Genomic DNA, 21,651 nt, shown 5'->3' with positions numbered 1-21,651 from the left:
ACTGGCCGTCGAAAGTGATGATTCGTTTAATTCTTCGAAGTCCCAACAAAGTGTTGTATAAATAACAAAAAAGGCACAATACCGTGACTGGAACGATTCACAAATAACCCGCACATTAAAGAGAGAAGCTTACGACGACGTTTCGGTCCGACTTGGACCATTTACAAAGTCACACTAACCAGAAGTGGAGCAGGACGGCTATATATAGGCAGGAAGAGGTGGTGGTAGTAGTAGTAGTAGTACAAGAATGGTATATAATACCGACAAGATGAAATTAAGACACATGCACAACACCCGGGCATCTCTATCGTAGACGTTTCGCCATCCAGCCAGCCACTGGATGGTGAAACGTCCACAACAAAGACACCCAGATGCCACACATGTGTCTTAATTTCATCAGAAGTAGTAGTAGTAGTAGTAGTAGAAGAAGAGGTAGTAGTGGTGGTAGTGGTAGAAGTGGGGAAAAAGGTGGACGAGCCAGTCAAATACAAAGGAAGAGGAGCAATGCAAGGGAGCTAGGTGCCCACAGAGGGAGAGCAAGCGCACAGAGGTGTATGAAAGGGGAAGTGGTGAAATAAATGAAAAAGGAACAGAAACACGAGGCAGAAGAGAGAAAGACAACCCAGAGGAGGAAAAGGAAAGAGGAAAGGGGAAGAGGGAGAAGAAGAAAAAGAAAAAGAAAAAATGAGGAGTCAGATTAAGTCACCGGTGTTCTGAAGTTTGGAGCATTTTACAATGTAGTGGGAGAGGAAGGCATCTAGAGAGACGAAGCCAGGACTAAGATTCATACAAGGAAAGTTGTGTATTAGAGAGGATTCAATTAGACGGTGACTGTTCGAGTTGGAAGTAGGGAAGACAGTTTTAGCAGAAGACCAGTCAATAGGATGGCTATGATCTCTGACGTGACAGAAAAGAGCATTGTTAGTGTCGGCAAGCCTAACACTATTTTTGTGCTCCCTAAGTCTGTCAGAAAGAGATCGACCAGTTTCTCCGAAGTATTGAAGAGGACAGGAGGAGCAAGAAATAGAGTAGACACCAGGAACATCTGTAGAGGGAGGAGAGGTATGAACGAGATTAGTGTGAAGTGTTAGTCTGGCGGAAGGTAAGCTTGATGTCTAAGGAATGGAGAGAATTGTTGAGATTAGAAAGACCGGAAATGTAGGGAAGGTAGAGGATAGAAGAGTTCCCAGGAGTAGAGAGTTTGGGAAAGAAGAAATTACGTTTAGCACGTGAGAGGGCAGAGTCTATGAAATGGGAAGAGTAGCCAAGACGGGAAAACGAATTTTGAAGAGTGGAAATTTCTGCTGGAAGAAACTGAGGATCACAGATGCGGAGAGCACGGAGAAAGAGGGAGATAAGAACACTTTTCTTGGCAGGGGAAGCATGATAGGAAAAGTAGTAAATGTACATGCCACTGCGCATGGGTTTTCGGTAAACGGAAAAGGAAAAACGTGTATCTGAGCGGTGGACATGGACAACAAGGAAAGGAAGCAAGGAATTAGATTCCCATTCAGCTTTAAACTTAATGGAAGGGGCAAGATTATTAAGAGCTTCAAGGGAAGGTTGGAAGAGACTGGAGTCATGAGGCCACAGAGCAAAGACGTCATCCACATAGCGGAGCCAGAGTGAAGGTTGCACATCGAGTGTAGGAAGAAGAACAGTCTCGAAGCATTCCATGTAAAGATTAGCAAGGACAGGAGAGAGAGGAGAGCCCATAACTAACACTCTTCGCACTAATCTCGTTCATACCTCTCCTCCCTCTACAGATGTTCCTGGTGTCTACTCTATTTCTTGCTCCTCCTGTCCTCTTCAACACTTTGGAGAAACTGGTCGATCTCTTTCTGACAGACTTAGGGAGCACAAAAATAGTGTTAGGCTTGCCGACACTAACAATGCTCTTTTCTGTCACGTCAGTGATCATAGCCATCCTATTGACTGGTTTTCTGCTAAAACTGTCTTCCCTACTTCCAACTCGAACAGTCGCCGTCTAATTGAATCCTCACTAATACACAACTTTCCTAGTATGAATCTTAGCCCTGGCTTCGTCTCTGTAGATGCCTTCCTCTCCCACTACATTGTAAAATGCTCCAAATTTCAGAACACCCTTGACTTAACCTGACTCCTCATTTTTTCTTTTTCTTTTTCTTCTTCTCCCTCTTCCCCTTTCCTCTTTCCTTTTTCTCCTCTGGGTTGTCTTTCTCTCTTCTGTCTCGTGTTTCTGTTCCTTCTTCATTTATTTCACCACTTCCCCTTTCACGCACCTCTGTGTACTTGCTCTCCCTTTGTGGGCACCTAGCTCCCTTGCAGTGCTCCTCTTCCTTTGTATTTGACTGGCACGTACTTCTTTTTCCCCACTTCTACCACTACCACTACCTCTTCTACTACTACTGATGAAATTAAGACACATGTGCGGCATCTGGGTGTCTTTGTTGTGGACGTTTCGCCATCCAGTGGCTGGCTGGATGGCAAAACGTCTATGATAGAGATGCCCGGGTGTTGCGCATGTGTCTTAATTTCATCTTGTCGGTATTATATACCATTCTTGTACTACTACTACTACTACTACTACCACCACCTCTTCCTGCCTATATATAGCCGTCCTGCTCCACTTCTGTTTTTTTTTTTAAACAAAAAACTCTTCTCCAGACTTAGGGAAGTCATTGATCATCGACGATCTTATCAAGACAGTCGCTCCTCACCTCAAGAAGTGTTCCTTCGATCCCCGTCGGGGAGGGGAACCTATGAAAATAAATGGTATAAAATACCGACAATATGAAAACATAAACACATATGCAGTTTAATGTGATCCTTTATTGACAACGTTTCACCCACACGGTGGGCTTTTTCAAGTCACAAACAGATCTACCTGTAATGACTGCAACAAATTATACGTGGGCGAAACATCAAGAGACCTCCAAACACGTATTTCAGAACACCAATACGCAAGCAGGACTGACGATACAAGGAATGCCTGTGTACAACATCGCAATTTACACAACCATTTAATTAACTACAGAAACTCAAGACTTATCGCCACAGAAGACAACACTCGATACCGAAGAATCCTGGAATCATCGCTTATCTCTATAACCAACAATTTCAACCAGAACAATGGCTTCTATAACATAGCTGAACCACTTGCCAAGAAACTTCTTCATTGCTATCCCACATAAGAACATAGAACACTGCAGAAGGTCTACTCACAACTTGTCCAATACCCCCGCCAAGCTACCCAGACTCTATAACCCAACCCAGTGGATCATCAGATGCAGCATTCTCCACCTGACCTCAACATTCTGAACCTGACTATAAATGCTCCCGTACCTTCCACCCCAGGTAGATCTGTTTGTGACTTGAAAAAGCCCACTGTGTGGGTGAAACGTTGTCAATAAAAGATCACATTAAACTGCATGTGTGTTTATGTTTCCGAGGGGAACCTATAATCATCATACAAGCGCCTGCCTTACTCCTTCATGATGCTTGCAAACCGTGTAAGGATCAAACCCAACAGTGGAGTAATAAATGACTATTAAACTTGCCCTTGCTGCCGCTGTAAAGACTTTCTTGTTAGGTAAGACACATATGCAACAGTTAGACAACTTCATTCCGAAACGTTTCGCCTACACAGTAGGCTTCTTCAGTCGAATACAGAAAGTAGGCAGGAACAGTAGAGATGTGAAGACGATGTAATCAGTCCATCACCCTTAAAGTCGTAGAATTTGAGGTTGTCAGTCCCTCGGCCTGGAGAAGTTCAGTTCCATAGTCAGGAACTATCCTGACTATGGAACTGAACTTCTCCAGGCCGAGGGACTGACAACCTCAAATTCTACGACTTTAAGGGTGATGGACTGATTACATCGTCTTCACATCTCTACTGTTCCTGCCTACTTTCTGTATTCGACTGAAGAAGCCTACTGTGTAGGCGAAACGTTTCGGAATGAAGTTGTCTAACTGTTGCATATGTGTCTTACCTAACAACCTGTCGGTATTGTATACCATTTTGATGTTCAAAGACTTTCTTACAGGTTAAATTTACAGCCATCCACTCGTCGAAAGACTCATTCATCGTCGTCTGTACTGACGATTATGAAGCCTCAAAGCTGATGGCCGACACCTCTATGAAAACCCTCAGACACCGAGAGTTCACCATCTCCCCTTCACCTTTTTTGCTGGCGAAACGTTCCGTTTTCATCAAACGGCTGGACAAACTCGTCACTTCTTTATCGACTGAGGATCTCAAGACCTCTATCGAGGAACAAAATGCCTGGGCGTCGATTGAACATATCCCCAAAATCCCCAACGTCTCTACAATGATCAAGCTAACTTTCTCCAACATCGAGAAGGCTACTAGAGCGCTGTCTGACGGCCTAGCTATCTCCTACTATCATATCCATCCAAGTCACATAGAACCCGAACGTTTCGCCCACATCTCGCCATGCTGGACCTGATCATTAAAATGGTATAAAATACCGACAGGTTGTTAGGTAAGACACATATGCAACGGTTAGGTATCTTTATTTCGAAACGTTTCGCCTACACAGTAGGCTTCTTCAGTCGAGTACAGAAAAGTTGACAGAAGCAGAAGAGACTTGAAGACGATGTAATCAGTCCATCACCCTTAAAGTTTTGAGGTGGTCAGTCCCTCAGCCTGGAGAAGAGCATTGTTCCATAGTCTGAAACAATATGGAGTTGAAGAGACAGGATGGAGCCTTATATAGCGCCAGGAGGTGAGACGTAGGTCACTAGTAGAACGCAGATGTTGGGAGGTCAGGTCCCTCTCAAATCCAGCCGTTCTCGCTAGTAGAGGTTGATGAAGTTGATTTCAGATCTGTTCCAAGATACCCTTGTGTTGCAGTGTCTGTCAGATTGATCATTAAAATGGTATAAAATACCGACCTGAAATCAACTTCGACAACCTCTACTAGTGAGAAAGGCTGGATTTGAGAGGGACCTGACCTCCCAACATCTGCGTTCTACTAGTGACCTACGTCTCACCTCCTGGCGCTATATAAGGCTCCATCCTGTCACTTCAACTCCAAGACGGGTCATCGCAAGATTGGGACCCGTGCCAGGACTATGGTCTTGGCGAACATTATACATACATACATACATACACTTCATCTCCATATTGTTTCATACTATGGAACAATGCTCTTCTCCAGACTGAGGGATTGACCACCTCAAAACTTTAAGGGTGATGGACTGATTACATCGTCTTCAAGTCTCTTCTGCTTCTATCAACTTTTCTGTACTCGACTGAAGAAGCCTGCTGTGTAGGCGAAACGTTTTGAAATAAAGATACCTAACTGTTGCATATGTGTCTTACCTAACAACCTGTCGGTATTTTATAGCATTTTAATGATCAATCTGTCAGACACTGCAACACAAGGGTATCTAGGTAGAGACATGAAATCAACTTCGACAACCTCTACTAGTGAGAACGGCTGGATTTGAGAGGGACCTGACCTCCCAACATCTGCGTTCTACTAGTGACCTACGTCTCACCTTGAACATTACAATGGTATAAAATACCGACAGGTTGTTAGGTAAGACACATATGCAACCGTTAGGTATCTTTATATCGAAAAGTTTCGCCTACACAGTAGGCTTCTTCAGTCGAGTACAGAAAAGTTGATAGAAGCAGAAGAGACTTGAAGACGATGTAATCAGTCCATCACCCTTAAAGTTTGAGGTGGTCAGTCCCTCAGTCTGGAGAAGAGCATTGTTCCGTAGTATGAAACAATATGGAGTTGAGGTGACAGGATGGAGCCTTATATAGCGCTAGGAGGTGAGACGTAGGTCACTTTGGGAGGTCAGGTCCCTCTCAAATCCAGCCGTTCTCACTAGTAGAAGTTGTCGAAGATGATTTCAGGTCTGTACCAAGATACCTTTGTGTTGCAGTGTCTGACAGATTGAACATTAAAATTGTATAAAATACCGACAGGTTGTTAGGTAAGACATATGCAACAGTTAGGTATCTTTATTTCGAAACGTTTCGCCTACACAGTAGGCTTCTTCAGTCGAGTACAGAACAGTTGACAGAAGCAGAAGAGACTTGAAGACGATGTAATCAGTCCATCACCCTTAAAGTTTGAGGTGGTCAGTCCCTCAGTCTGGAGAAGAGCATTGTTCCGTAGTATGAAACAATATGGAGTTGAAGTGACAGGATGGAGCCTTATATAGTACCAGGAGGTGAGACGTAGGTCACTTTGGGATGTCAGGTCTCTCTCAAATCCAGCCGTTCTCACTAGTAGAGGTTGTCGAAGATGATTTCAGGTCTGTACCAAGATACCCTTGTGTTGCAGTGTCTGACAGATTGAACATTAAAATGGTATAAAGTACCGACAGGTTGTTAGGTAAGACACATATGCAACGGTTAGGTATCTTTATATCGAAACGTTTCGCCTACACAGTAGGCTTCTTCTTCTCTACTAGTGAGAACGGCTGGATTTGAGAGGGACCTGACCTCACAAAGTGACCTACGTCTCACCTCCTAGCGCTATATAAAGCTCCATCCTGTCACTTCAACTCCATATTGTTTCAGACTACGGAACAATGCTCTTCTCCAGACTGAGGGACTGACCACCTCAAACTTTAAGGGTGATGGACTGATTACATCGTCTTCAAGTCTCTTCTGCTTCTATCAACTTTTCTGTACTCGACTGAAGAAGCCTACTGTGTAGGCGAAACGTTTCGATATAAAGATACCTAACTGTTGCATATGTGTCTTACCTAACATCCTGTCGGTATTTTATACCATTTTAATGTTCAATCTGTCAGACACTGCAACACAAGGGTATCTTGGTACAGACCTGAAATCATCTTCGACAACCTCTACTAGTGAGAACGGCTGGATTTGAGAGGGACCTGACCTCCCAAAGTGACCTACGTCTCACCTCCTGGCGCAGTATAAGGCTCCATCCTGTCACTTCAACTCCATATTGTTTCATACTACGGAACAATGCTCTTCTCCAGACTGAGGGACTGACCACCTCAAACTTTAAGGGTGATGGACTGATTACATCGTCTTCAAGTCTCTTCTGCTTCTATCAACTTTTCTGTACTCGACTGAAGAAGACTACTGTGTAGGCGAAACGTTTCGAAATAAAAATACCTAACTGTTGCATATGTGTCTTACCTAACAACATGCTTGATCTGCTACTCCTATCACCACTCAACGATTGACTGTCCTCTGAACGGGAAGAAGTACTGCACAAACTGCGGAAAAGACGGCCATGACTTCATGGAATGTTCTACTACCACTGCCTCTCCTACCTGTCTCAACTGCAAGGGTACTCACCACACCCTTGCAGCAAAATGCCCTCTACGTAAAGAAGTTCTGTCTAAGAAAATCATTGAAGAAACCAAAAACAACAACCCTAAATCGCCAACATACGCCGCCATTGCAAAAATTCAATCAGATACCACAGAACTCCTTCAAGCTACACAACAATCATCTCCACCCAGCCAGTCCCTCTCTGCTCTTCCTGACGCTGCTCCATCCAAGGTGCTATACTGTATGATGTATGCACACCTCACTAATGCTGCAAACCCTGACTCATTCAACACAACAATCAATGAACTGTTTCGCCTTAACAACATGCCAAACTTCAACTTTCCAGACTCGCCACCATCACAAGACCTTCTCAAGCTAATTCCAGACATTGTTAACTTCACCTCAACCCCTGGTACTACTCGTATCTCTGACCAAGTCTCTACTCCAGAACCAACACCACCGTCTACTGCCACCTTTCTCCACCCACCACCAGCCCAACAAACCACAACCGACCAACACTCCCTGCCTCCTCTCAACACAGTCACAGAAGACAAAATAGAACCAGAACATTATAAAAAACCCTCGGACGACGACGAAGTAGTAGTCGAAGAAGTAACCGAAAAAGAAAGCACAGGCAACCGTTACCTAAGCCAAGCCTTTAATGGGTCTCTAACCTTCTACACCACCCCCAACCTCCCAACCGAAATGAGCGCAGCTGGTATGCTCCACTTAATGAAAGAAGGAGCTGTTAAGTACACCTGCACCAAACCTCACCAAATTCCTTTTGAAAACGCACTATCTTACCTCGTGACGAATCTGAACTGCTCCAACCTCAGAATGCAACTATTCCACATGTCCAAGAGAGACTTCAGAAGACTCAAGAGTGGCTCCATCACCAGCGAAGTGTAGCCAAACACACAACACAGTTCCGCAACACACAACGTGAGCCTCCCGACACCTGACGTCCAAACCAGTTCTTCATCTCAGCCTGAAGAATATCAGCCAGCGAGCACTGTCTGCAGCCTGCTCTCTCCTCTATGTCCTCAACATGCCCTCTCTACACTGCCTCGCAGTGCCACGCAGCTGGGTTTAGCCCTGGCTCTTTCAGCTACAACTCAAGACCTAGCTCTCACCGAGTATTCTTCGTCTGCCCACACTTCCCCACTCACCCACCGGAGTCCCAACAGAAGAGCCTGCTATGTGCGTTCTCAATGTCTGTCCCACGATCGACTTAGCTGCTGGGTTAAGCTCTGGCTCTGTTTCTACAACTAAGAACACTCCTCTCCAACACTATTCTTCGTCTGTCCCGTCTTCCCCGCTCATCCCATTTGGGATCTTACCTGAACTTTCATTCGTTCGTTCGTTACTTCCGGTTAGTGTGACTTTGTAAATGATCCAAGTCGGACCGAAACGTCGTCGTAAGCTTCTCTCTTTTATGTGTGGGTTATTTGTGTAAAGTGTTGTATATTATGTAGTATAATAATAATAATAATAATAATAATAATAATAATAATAATAATAATAATAATAATGGCAATATATAAATGTTAATAATATTAATCATAACAATAATAATAATAATAATAATAATAATAATAATAATAATAATAATAATAATAATAATAATAATAACAATAATAACAATAATAATAATAATAATAATAATAATAATAATAACAACAACAATAATAATAATAATAATAATAATAATAATAATAATAATAATAATAATAATAATGACAATATATAAATGTTAATAATATTAATCATAACAATAATAATAATAATAATAATAATAATAATAATAATAATAATAACAATAATAATAATAATAATAATAATAATAATAATAATAATAATAATAATAATAATAACAATAATAACAATAATAATAATAATAATAATAACAATAATAATAACAATAATAATAATAATAATAATAATAATAATAATAATGGTAATATATAAATGTTAATAATATTAATCATAAAACAATAAAAGTAAATATACAAAGTTTGTGAAGAGAATACAATAGATATTCATCACCAGAATGTTTATGTTATTGTTTATGTCTTACATGTTACTGACATGTTACTGACATGTTACTGACATGTTACTGACATGTTACTGACATGTTACTGACATGTTACTGACATGTTACTGACATGTTACTGACATGTTACTGACATGTTTATACCAGCAGTACATAGATCTCTGGTAGTGACATCTGTATACCAGCAGTACATAGATCTCTAGTAGTGACATCTGTATACCAGCAGTACATAGATCTCTGGTAGTGACATCTGTATACCAGCAGTACATAGATCTCTGGTAGTGACATCTGTATACAAGCAGTACATAGATCTCTGGTAGTGACATCTGTATACCAGCAGTACATAGATCTCTGGTAGTGACATCTGTATACCAGCGGTACATAGATCTCTGGTAGTGACATCTGTATACCAGCAGTACATAGATCTCTGGAAGTGACATCTGTATACAAGCAGTACATAGATCTCTGGTAGTGACATCTGTATACCAGCAGTACATAGATCTCTGGTAGTGACATCTGTATACAAGCAGTACATAGATCTCTGGTAGTGACATCTGTATACAAGCAGTACATAGATCTCTGGAAGTGACATCTGTATATCAGCAGTACATAGATCTATGGCAGTGACATCTGTATACAAGCAGTACATAGTTCTCTGGCAGTGACATCCTATTGTGGTTGCATGTTGTCAGAATCTGGTCTCTGCATCACTGTTAGATACTTGTTACTAACTCCGGCCGCAAGCTGTTACCGGAATTCGAGTAGAAACAGCGTAGATAAGGTGGAGATTGGCTTGATCAGGGGTGAGGAGAGAGAAATGGGTAGCTTGTGAGAGGTAACATTAGACACACACACACACACATACACACACACATCACAGTGGGCGCCTGTTACGAGCGGGGTCCCACAGGGGTCAGTTCTAGAACCAGTGCTATTTTTGATATATGTGAACGACATGATGGAAGGAATAGACTCTGAAGTGTCCCTGTTCGCAGATGACGTGAAGTTGATGAGAAGAATTAAATCGGACGAGGATGAGGCAGGACTGCAAAGAGACCTGGACAGGCTGGACATGTGGTCCAGTAACTGGCATCTCGAATTCAATCCAGCCAAATGCAAAGTCATGAAGATTGGGGAGGGGCAAAGAAGACCGCATACAGAGTATAGGCTAGGTGGACAAAGACTACAGACCTCACTCAGGGAGAAAGACCTTGGGGTGACCATAACACCGAGCACATCACCGGAGGCACACATCAACCAAATAACCGCTGCAGCATACGGGCGCCTGGCAAACCTGAGAATAGCGTTCCGATACCTTAATAAGGAATCGTTCAAGACACTGTACACTGTGTATGTTAGACCCATACTGGAGTATGCAGCACCAGTCTGGAACCCACACCTGGTCAAGCAAGTCAGGAAGTTAGAGAAAGTACAAAGGTTTGCAACAAGGCTAGTCCCAGAGCTCAAGGGAATGTCGTACGAGGAAAGGTTAAGGGAAATCGGACTGACGACACTGGAGGACAGAATGGTCAGGGGAGACATGATAACGACATACAAGATACTGCGGGGAATAGACAAGGTGGACAGAGATAGGATGTTCCAGAGAGGGGACACAGGGACAAAGGGTCACAACTGGAAGCTGAAGACTCAGACGAGTCACAGGGACGTTAGGAAGTATTTCTTCAGTCACAGAGTTGTCAGCAAGTGGAATAGCCTAGCAAGTGAAGTAGTGGAGGCAGGAACCATACATAGTTTTAAGAAGAGGTATGACAAAGCTCAGGAAGCAGAGAGAGAGAGGATCCAGTAGCGATCAGTGAAGAGGCGGGGCCAGGAGCTTAGTCTCGACCCCTGCAACCACAATTAGGTGAGTACAATTAGGTGAGTATACACACACACACACACACACACACACACACACACACACACACACACACACACACACACACACACACACACACACACACACACAGGGGTAGACACTTGTAGAAGTTGATAGAGGCAGAGTTTTAGAACCTAGTATTAATTTTGGTATTTTATAAGTAGAATTGAATAGTCTTAGAATTACTATTGGTAAGTTTTAGAATTACTGGTATTACTACTGGTATTTATTAGAAGTATGAATACTTAGAAGTGAGGAGCATTATTCCTGGGTGCACACACACACACACATACACACACAGGTACATACACATACACACACACATACACATACACCTCTAATATCCCTTAACACCCTCCCTCCCTCCCCACCCACCCCTCTCTCTCTCTCTCTCTCCACTTTGCTCTCCCTCCCTCTCTCCCTTCCTCTCCCTCTCTCCCTTCCTCTCCCTCTCTCCCTTCCTCTCTCTCTCTCTTTTTTTTTTTTTTTTTTTTACACAGGGTTTGACAAGGTTAAGGATCCCTTGCTTTATTGACAGCTATATTACAGGTTAAGGATTCCTAACTTTATTGGCAAGCTAAGAGCTGTTACCTACATCAGCTCATTTGAAAGCATTTTTATTGTTATGAGACATACAAGTACGGGACAGGATGAAGTTGGAGCCATCTGTGGGCCAGCATTTTCATTTGATCAACTGACTTTATCTCGTTGACATCATTATGCTGTACGAATGTGTTCCATACTCGAGTCATCCTGGGTATGTATGATCTCAGATGGCATAAAAGCTTGTTTCACGCTGTCCTCGAAGTGGATCCAAGTGTGGTATTTTGACAATATTGGCCTTGTACATAACAGTAAGGCCACCCATATCCCTCCTATGTTGAAGGCTCTGCTGAAATGACAGATCTATCCAGGATGGGTCCAGGCGAGAGATGAGACGTCTTGCTCTGTTCTCTACTCTGTCAAGCAGTCGCAGATGAGAGGGGGGGCAGGCAAACCAAGAAAGTGGAGCATACTCAAGGTGTGAGCGTACTTGTGCCTCGTACAGGATCTTGCAACCCCTACTGTCAAGCAGATGCGAGATACGGCGAAGTGCTGTAAGCTTCCTGGCTGCCTTGTTTGCAAGATTTACAACATGGTTCTTCATGGTTAGTTTGGAATCAAATTTCACCCCAAGGATATCAACTTCTTCTCCAGGTGCCAACATCCTCCCATTCATCCTTACTACTGCACAAGCATTACCATCATGGTGCCTAGAGGCGATTATCATTTGCGTTTTCTCAGGTGCAAATGTTACTTGCCATCTATTTCCCCAAGCTGATATAGCTCTCAGCTGGTGATTGATGTAGCTTAGAGCAGCTGGTATTTCTTCTCTTGGATAAGTGAATGTCAGTGTACAGTCGTCTGCATATGCATGTGATTCTGGGATGAGATGAAGAAGGTCGTTGAAGTAGACATTCCATAACAGTGGACCCAGCACGCTTCCTTGTGGAACGCTTGCCCCAATAGGATGCCTTGCTGATTCCGTTCCATTGAGGACTACACTTAGAGATCTACCATGAAGGTAATCACTGAGGAGACATAGCGTAGAGCCTGCAATTCCCAGTGCTTGAAGTTTTGCTAAGAGGCCCTGGTGCCACACCCGGTCGAAAGCTCCAGCAATGTCCAGTGCTACCACACAGCTGACTTTGGATTCATCCAGTGACTGGTGCCACTTAGTGGAGAGGTTTAACAACAGATCAGCAGCAGAGTAACCTTTCCTGAAGCCATATTGACGATCACAAAGTAGTGAGTGGTAGTCAAAAAAAATCTGTCATTTGTCTTGAGATTATTGTCTCAAGGATCTTACCAGTGATTGACAGGAGTGACACTGGTCTGTAGTTGCTGATTTCTGCTCTGCTCTTCTTTTTGTGAACAGGGACTACATTTGCCTCTTTCCATGGAGAGGGCCATTTACACTGTACTTGGCAGTGCTGAAAGATGCGAGTTAGAGGTGCTGCTAGCTGGTCTGCACATCTTCTCAACAATCTTGGGCTCAACTTGTCTGGGCCCACAGCCTTTTCTTGGTCAAGTGATTTAAGAAGGAAATGCACCTCCTCCTGCCTTATTGTCACCACTGACAGTTTTGACACAGTTCTTGCAGCTAGCCAAGGAGGGTCCCTTGCTGGATCAGGAACTTGCATTTTGGTAGCAAAGTGTTCAGCAAAGAGGTCCGCCTTCTCATGACTACTAGTAGAGGTGGTCCCATCCTGTCGATTTAGAGGTGGAATAAGTTCATCAGGCAGATAACATTGTCTGTCCTTGAGCAGGGACCACCAGGTTTTGGAGCCTACCCTACCTGATGCTAACTTTCTTTTAGTGTCCACCTCCCATTTAGCAATGGCCCACTTTTGAACATCACCCATATGCCTACAGGCTTGCATGTGCAAGTTCCTGTTATAGGTGGTAGGATGTCTCTTATACCTTCGCCATGCTTTGTACTTAGCAGTAGCAGCCTCTCTACAACGAAAGCCAAACCAAGGCTGATCTGTAGGCTTTGTCACATATTGCCGGTGAGGAATGTGTTCTTGTTGCAGATTAAGGATGTGTCCAGTGAAGGCTTTTACTTGGTTGTCAACATCCCCCTGGAGAAGAGCATTCCAGTCGGTGGTGGCGAGCTCAGAGCGAAGGGCTGGCCAATTACCTCTTTCCCATAGCCAGGTGGGCGTGTGGACTCCTCACCTCGTTCTGTTGGGATCTTAAGTGTGGTAAAAGCAGCCTTGTGGTCAGACGATCCAACGTAGCCGAGGGGTTGACAAGTGACTATGCCTTCTGCCAGATCACTCACTACTGGGTCAAGGGAGGAGCCAGAGATATGAGTAGGGAAATCAACAAAGTTTCTCATGTCAAACACTGCAAGAAGGTCATCAAAGTCCCTCTGTATAAGGTGCTGGTTGAGGTCACCAACAATTATAATATGTTGACAGTTGTGTTGTAGCAGAAGGGAGTCAATATTTTCCATTAGGAAGTTGATAGGGTCTGCGTGTTGCCACTGAGGTCTGTACATTGCACATGCTAGTACAGAGGTACTAGTGTTTATACAGAGCTTGAAGAACATCATTTCAAGATGTGTAGGGGTGGCAACATCTATGTGCTGGGCATGAACACTTTTAGAGAAGCACACAGCAACACCACCTCCTTGCCCTTGCCTGTCTCTTCTCATCCATGAGGTGTAGCCAGCAATTCTTGCAAAATTTTCTGGAGTCCTGTCATCCAAAAATGTTTCAACAACAGCTATCATGTCGGGACGTCGAGTGTTCACAAAGCTATGTGTGAGCTCTCCAACATTAGTAATGAAACCTCTAATGTTGGCCGACAGGATGCTGATAGACTGGCTCCTCATGATGAAGTGGTCAGCTTGAGGTGGTGGGTGTGTAGGGAATGTAAGGTGCCTGCCCTTGAGAGAGGTAGGGTACTGAGGCAGCTGCAGGGATGTAGGTCTGTGGTCTTGTATAAGGCCCAATCCCACCTGCTGGGCTGGGATAGGAGTAGCTAAGTGGGTGACGTGTGAGAGTGTTTACCAATTCAGAGATCCTGCTGGTTTGTTCTGAGAACAGGTCTCTAAACAGGTGGCCCTGTCTGTCAAGTTCCTTTTTCTTCCGACACTGGTCCTCCTTATGTCCTTTCTTGTAGCAGTAATTACACCTGGTATCTCGCAGGCAGTTGTTGGCAGAGTGCCCCTTCCGGTGACAGCGAGAGCACAGCCTAGGTGCCTGGGAGGGTGGCCTAGGATTTGTTGCACCTCCTGTGTTTCTCTTTCTCTCTCTCTCTCTCTCTCTCTCTCTCTCTCTCTCTCTCTCTCTCTCTCTCTCTCTCTCTCTCTACCTTTCTCTCTCTCTCCCTCTCTATCCATCTATCCCCTCCCTCTCTTTCTTTCTATCTTTTATCTTTCTCCTCCTCACACACACCTTCCATTCATCTTCCCTTTCCTCCTACCCCTCCCCCCTGGCTTCCCCTCACTTCCCTCCCTTCCCACTATCATTCTCTCTCCCACACTTTCTACCCAAGAGGCAGGAGACCCAGGGGTCTGGAGGTCGAATCCAGGAGGGAGGAACGTGTGAGGGAAGATTGGGAGTTAGAGATCACAAAAATGTAGGAAGAGTGGGGAAGGAAGCTAGCAGAGCTCGGCAGGGTAATGGAGGAGAGGACTACAAGTCTTAGCAGCAGAAGAGAAGATGAAGTGCTTAGAAGAGGAGCTAAAAAAACTGAAACAGACTAGAGAGACAAATGACAGTATAGACAACACATCAGGAACTTCTACACCAGTCACAGACGATGGGGCTGTAGGGATTCAGGTAAAGATGAGTACAGGAAGACCAAATTAGAAGCCTGAAGACAACGAAGGAGACATGACATATGCAGAAACTCTAACAGTCAACTACAGTGGCAGGGAACAACTGGGCAGGGAACACAGTCCACTGAGCATAGGGGCTGTAGCAAGGGCAGGAGTTGAAGGCAGGAGTGTTTCGATGGAAAGAGCTAAAATACCACAGAGGATGCAAAGAAAGACACAGTGGGAGGAGGAGAAGGAGAGGTCAGTGTTTGTCTACGGGCTCCAAGAAGTCGAAGGGGAAACCTACGATGAAAGAAACCAGGGGGAGAAGAAAGCAATCAAAGGCATCACGAAAACAAAAGGTGAGGGAGACATGACCCTGGTGGCAAATTTTCGGAGAATTGGGTGGTTTGCGAGTGGAAGGAGACGGCCTGTCAAAGTAATCCTCAAGGCAGAATCAGCTCGAACCAGGGCCCTGCAGGAGAAAGCACGACTAAGGGACAAACCAGAGTACCGGAGAGTGTACCTAGATCGCGACACAACACAGCAGGAAAGGACGATACTGAGAGAGAGGGTACAAAGACGAAAGGAGGAACGGGATGCATCGATGAAGAAAAGCAGAACCCAGACTCAGGTGGAAGGACAAATACACCCTACAGAGACACCTGCAGAAGGACTCCACCCACAACAACCCTGAAGCAACTGAGTAATCTCAACCACAACCCACACACTGTTCCCTCTGCCCCCTATGAACACTCTGCCCCCCACCACAAACTCCACCCACAAAATGACAACCCCAACGCAGCTGAACAGGCTCAACCAAAAACCACGCACTGTTCCCTCTGCCCCCACCCCCCACATCACAAACCCTACTGCTAGAGCAGCTCCCTATAGGCACTCTGCCCCCACCCCCTAACAAAAACCCCACCCACAACACAAACCCCCAGAGGCCCCCCCAGGGCTCCTGCTCCCCCAACCCCAATATTCTCCCAGGTCCACTGTGATAGACAAGAAGCTGGCGTGGTACACAAACGCAGAAGAAATAGCAAATAAATATGAGGAGTGGCATGAAAGAATCAACGAGAAGTCCCCAGACATCATAGCAGTCACAAAAACGAAACTCACTGAGACAATAACAGACGCAGTCTTCCCACCAGGATATCAGATCCTGAGGAAAGATAGAAGGAGCAGAGGAGGATGAAGGGTTGCACTGCTCATAAAAAACCGATAGAGCTTTGAGGAAATGGAAGGAATGGACGAGATTGGAGAAAGGGACTTAATATTAGGAAAAATTCAATCTGGGGACCATAAGGCATTCATTGCAGTGATGTATAACCCACTACAGAACTGCAGGAGGCCAAAAGAGGAATATGATGAGAACAACAGAGTGATGGTGGACACACTGGCTGAGGTGGCACGAAGACCTCAATCGTGCAGAGCAAAGATACGGGTTGTGGATGATTTCAACCACAGGGAGATCGATTGGGAAAACCTTGAGCCTCATGGGGGTCCCAAAACATGGAGAGCCAAGATGATGGACGTGATACTGGAAAACCTCATGCATCAACATGTCAGGGACACTACCAGAGAGAGAGGGGAGGATGAACCAGCAAGATTAGACCTTGTGTTCACCCCAAGCAGCTCAGACATTGATGACATCAAATATGAGAGGCCCCTAGGAGCTAGTGACCACGAAGTCCTGAGTTTTGATTACAGAGTAGAGTTACAAGTGGAGAGGGTAACAGGAGTCGAAGGGGAAAAGCCAAACTATAAAAGTGGGGACCACACAGGTATGAGGAACTTCCTGCAGGAGGCGCAGCGGGACAGAGAAATGGTAGGAAAGTCAGTAAATGAAATGATGGAATATGTAATAATAAAATGCTAGGAGGCAGAGGAAAGGTTTGTTCCCAGGAGCAGCAGAAACAATGGGAAGACCAAAGCGAGTCCTTGGTTTACCCGAAGGTGCAAATAGGCAAAAACTAAGTGCATTAGAGAATGGAAGAGGTATAGAAGGCAAAGGACCCAGGAAAGCAAGGAGTTCAGTCGAAGAGCCAGAAGCGAATATGCACAGATAAGGAGGTAGGCCCAGTGACAGTACGAAAATGACATAGCATCGAAAGTTAAGTGTGACCCTAAATTGCTGTTTAGCTACATTAGGAGAAAGACAACAGTCAAAGACCAGATCATCAGGCTGAGGAAAGAAGGTGGGGAACTCACAAGAAACGATCAAGATGTATGCGAGGAGCTCAACACGAGATTTAAGGAAGCATTCGCAGTGGAGACAGGACAGAGGGGGACATCAACAAGTGCTGGATGATATGGACACAACTGAGGAGGAGGTGAAGAAGCTGCTAAGTGACCTTGATACCTCAAAGGCAATGGGACCGGACAACATCTCCCCGTGGGTCCTCAGGGAGGGAGCAGATATACTGTGTGAGCCATTAACCACAATCTTCAACACATCCCTTGAAACTGGGCAACTATCTGAGCTATGGAAGACTGCAAATGTAGTTCCCATTTTTAAAAAAGGAGACAGAAAAGAGGCACTAAATTACAGACCAGGGTCACTGACGCGTATAGTATGCAAAGTCATGGAGAAGATTATCAGGAAGAGAGTGGTGGAGCACCTGGAACGGAACAAGATTATGAACGACAACCAGCATGGATTCATGGAAGGCAAATCCTGTGTCACAAACCTTCTGGAGTTTTATGACAAAGTTACAGAAGTAAGACAAGAGAGAGAGGGGTGGGTTGAATGCATTTTCTTGGACTGCAAGAAGGCCTTCGACACAGTTCCTCACAAGAGACTAGTGCAGAAACTAGAGAATCAGGTGCGTATAACAGGAAGGGCACTGCAATGGATCAGAGAATACCTGACAGGGAGATAACAACGAGTCATGGTACGGGATGGGGTATCACAGTGGGCACCTTTGAAGAGCGGGATCCCACAGGGGTCGGTTCTAGGACCAGTGCTATTTTTGGTATATGTGAATGACATGATGGAAGGGATAGACTCAGAGGTGTCCCTGTTGGCAGATGATGTGAAGTTAATAAGGAGAATTAAATCAGATGAGGATCAGGCAGGACTTCAAAGAGACCTGGACAGGCTGGACAACTGGCTTCTTAAATTCAACCTTGCCAAATAGAGAGTCATCAAGATCGGAGAAGGGCAAAGAAGACCGCAGACAGAGTGTAGGCTAGGTGGCCAAAGACTGCAAACCTCGCTCAAGGAGAAAGCTCTTGAGGTGATTATAACACCGAGCATGTCTCCGGAGGCACACATCAACCAGATAAATGCAAACCTGAGAATAACATTACGATACCTTAGTAAGGAATCGTTCAAGACATTGTACACTGTGTACATCAGGCCCACACTGGAGTATGCAGCACCAGTTTAGAACCCACACCTTGTCAAGCACTTCAAGAAATTAGAGAAAGTGCAAAGGTTTGCAACAAGGCTAGTTCCGGAGCTCATGGGTATGTCCTACGAAGAAAGGTTGAGGGAAATCGGACTGACGACACTAGAGGACAGGAAGGTCAGGGGAGACATCATAACGACATACAAAATACTGCGTGGAATAGATAAGGTGGACAGAGACAGGTTGTTACAGAGAGGGGACACAGAAACAAAGGGTGACAATTGGAAGCTGAAGACTCAGACGAGTCACAGGGTTGTTAGGAAGTATTTCTTCAGTCATAGAGTCGTCAGGAAGTGGAATAGCCTAGCAAGTGATGTAATGGAGGCAGGAACCATATATAGCTTTAAGACGAGGTATGACAAAGCTCAGGAAGCAGAGAGAGAGAGAGGACCTAGTAGCGATCAGTGAAGAGGCAGAGCCAGGAGCTGAATCTAGACCCCTGCAATCACAATTAGGTGAGTGCAATTAGGTGAGTACAAACAGTATATAGATCTCTGGCAGTGACATCTGTATACAAGCAGTACATATATCTCTAGCAGTGACATCTGTATACAAGCAGTACATAGATCTCTGGCAGTGACATCTAATCCACTGATCTCGTTTCTTTCTCTCTTTAGTTGTTTTACACAACAAATTTCATTATTTATCAGTGGATCGTCTGGTTCCGATCTTTTCTATTCTACTTTCTTTAAACTCACTTACTAGTTCTTTTCTTGGGGAATGACAGTGCTCACAGGGGCCATACAGTGCTTGGGAAAATGGGAGGCAATCAGGCTCGATCCAATGAATGGAAGGTAAGATTTAATTCCCTTAATGAATATGCTTTCACTGGCATCAAGGAATCTTCCTTGAGGGAACAATAGTTTGTAAACTTATGTTTGAGAAACCAAAATTATATTCGTAAGACTGTCGAATATGATTTTGTCAATAATTTGACATAGGCATCAAATTTATTATGTTCCTGAGGCCTGTGAGAGGTGATCTACTAAAGTTTAATTTTATCTCTTTTTTCAGAGGTTTGCACATACATTAAGCTAACTTTACTAAGGCTATATAAAAAAAATAACGAAAAGGGGGTTCATAAGCAGTGCGTTATAGTGAAGTGACTGGTTGCTGGAAAGTGTTAGTTACTAATATCATAAAAGTAACTGAGAGTGACTGAAGTTCAAATAATTGGTTGCAGGAAAGTGTCTGGACCATATCGGTGTTATGGCCGGTGACTCTCGGGACAGTTTGGGACGAGGTCGATTCTTTCCCTTCACTCCAGTAACTCAACTTTTCAATCAAGTTCCAGACTGGTATAACGACTACGTGTACTACAAACCTGACACGGTATGTCGTCTCAAATATGTACATATGTTACATACGGTTGTACACATGCCTGACCTTCAGAAGGTGTGTATATCGTTGACATTTATGTAAATGATCGCTTTTAGCGTTTTCTTTGATCTAGTACTACTATTACTACTTCTACTACTAGTTTTACTTCTACTGATGCTACTACTACTACTACTGTTGCTACTAATACAGGAATTTCTGTAAAAACAAGATATTTAAATCTTGAAATAACCTCCCATAGAGGATTCGCGCAATCAGCTGTTATCTAAGAGGCTGCATTTATATTCTTATGCCTAAGTGGTCTAAAAAGAATGTGAAATTTGCCTAAGAGTACATATACTGTTAAGGCTTAAATAAAGCACAACAGCAACAACAACTACTACTACTACTAGTAGTAGTAATAGTAATAATCCAGCAACAACTACAGTGTAAGCAAAGGGTTGTGATGTAACATATTTTGGTAAAATTGAATAATGAGGAAACCTTTGATAAAAACAACTCTTCATGCTTTCTCAAGTATATGGAATATATAATATTAGTAATAATCACAGTGTATGGGGCCGGAGAGGTGCTGTCGGGTCAGATCGGATGTCACCACAAGTGAGGTCTAGTGATGTCAGATTGTGGCATTTGTATTTAAAGTGTTTGTCCAAGACTATATGTACAATGGGTTCAGACAATATGCACATCCATTTGTTTTCTTTCAGGATGTTGCTGAGGTGGATAGTGACAGACTCAAGATTCACTTTTATTGTTTCCTTTGTAAATAAGATATGTGAATATTTGCTGCACTGTATAAGAACATAAGAACATAAGAAAGGAGGAACACTGCAGGAGGCCTGCTGGCCCATACTAGGCAGGTCCTTTACAATTCATCCCACTAACAAAACATTTGCCCAACCCAATTTTCAATGCCACCCAAGAAATAAGCTCAGATGTGAAAGTCCCACTCAAATCCAACCCATCCCACTCATGTACTTATCCAACCTAGATTTGAAACTACCCAAAGTCCTAGCCTCAATAACCCAACTAGGTAGACTGTTCCACTCATCAACTACCCTATTTCCAAACCAATACTTTCCTATGTCCTTTCTAAATCTAAACTTATCTAATTTAAATCCATTACTGCGGGTTCTCTCTTGGAGAGACATCCTCAAGACCTTATTAATATCCCCTTTATTAATACCTATCTTCCACTTATACACTTCGATCAGGTCTCCCCTCATTCTTCGTCTAACAAGTGAATGTAACTTAAGAGTCTTCAATCTTTCTTCATAAGGAAGATTTCTAATGCTATGTATTAATTTAGTCATCCTACGCTGAATGTTTTCTAACGAATTTATGTCCATTTTGTAATACGGAGACCAGAACTGA

General features: G+C 43.9%; 2 protein-coding genes across 2 annotated transcripts in view; both read left to right on the top strand.

The window, feature by feature from the left end:
- The window catches only part of LOC128703098 (glycoprotein-N-acetylgalactosamine 3-beta-galactosyltransferase 1-like), a 536,922-nt gene that overhangs the window by 103,017 nt on the left and 412,254 nt on the right, over positions 1-21,651 (top strand). The window lies entirely within an intron of this gene.
- The window catches only part of LOC138855229 (glycoprotein-N-acetylgalactosamine 3-beta-galactosyltransferase 1-like), a 117,449-nt gene that overhangs the window by 62,166 nt on the left and 33,632 nt on the right, over positions 1-21,651 (top strand). The window contains exon 5 of the mRNA XM_070103515.1: positions 20,123-20,271. Coding sequence (XP_069959616.1) covers positions 20,123-20,271 — 149 coding nt within the window. The remainder of the gene's footprint in view (positions 1-20,122; positions 20,272-21,651) is intronic.

This window comes from Cherax quadricarinatus, chromosome 85 (assembly GCF_038502225.1).
Source record: "Cherax quadricarinatus isolate ZL_2023a chromosome 85, ASM3850222v1, whole genome shotgun sequence".
Lineage (NCBI taxonomy): Eukaryota > Metazoa > Arthropoda > Malacostraca > Decapoda > Parastacidae > Cherax > Cherax quadricarinatus.
This window is presented reverse-complemented; position numbering and strand designations above follow the sequence as displayed.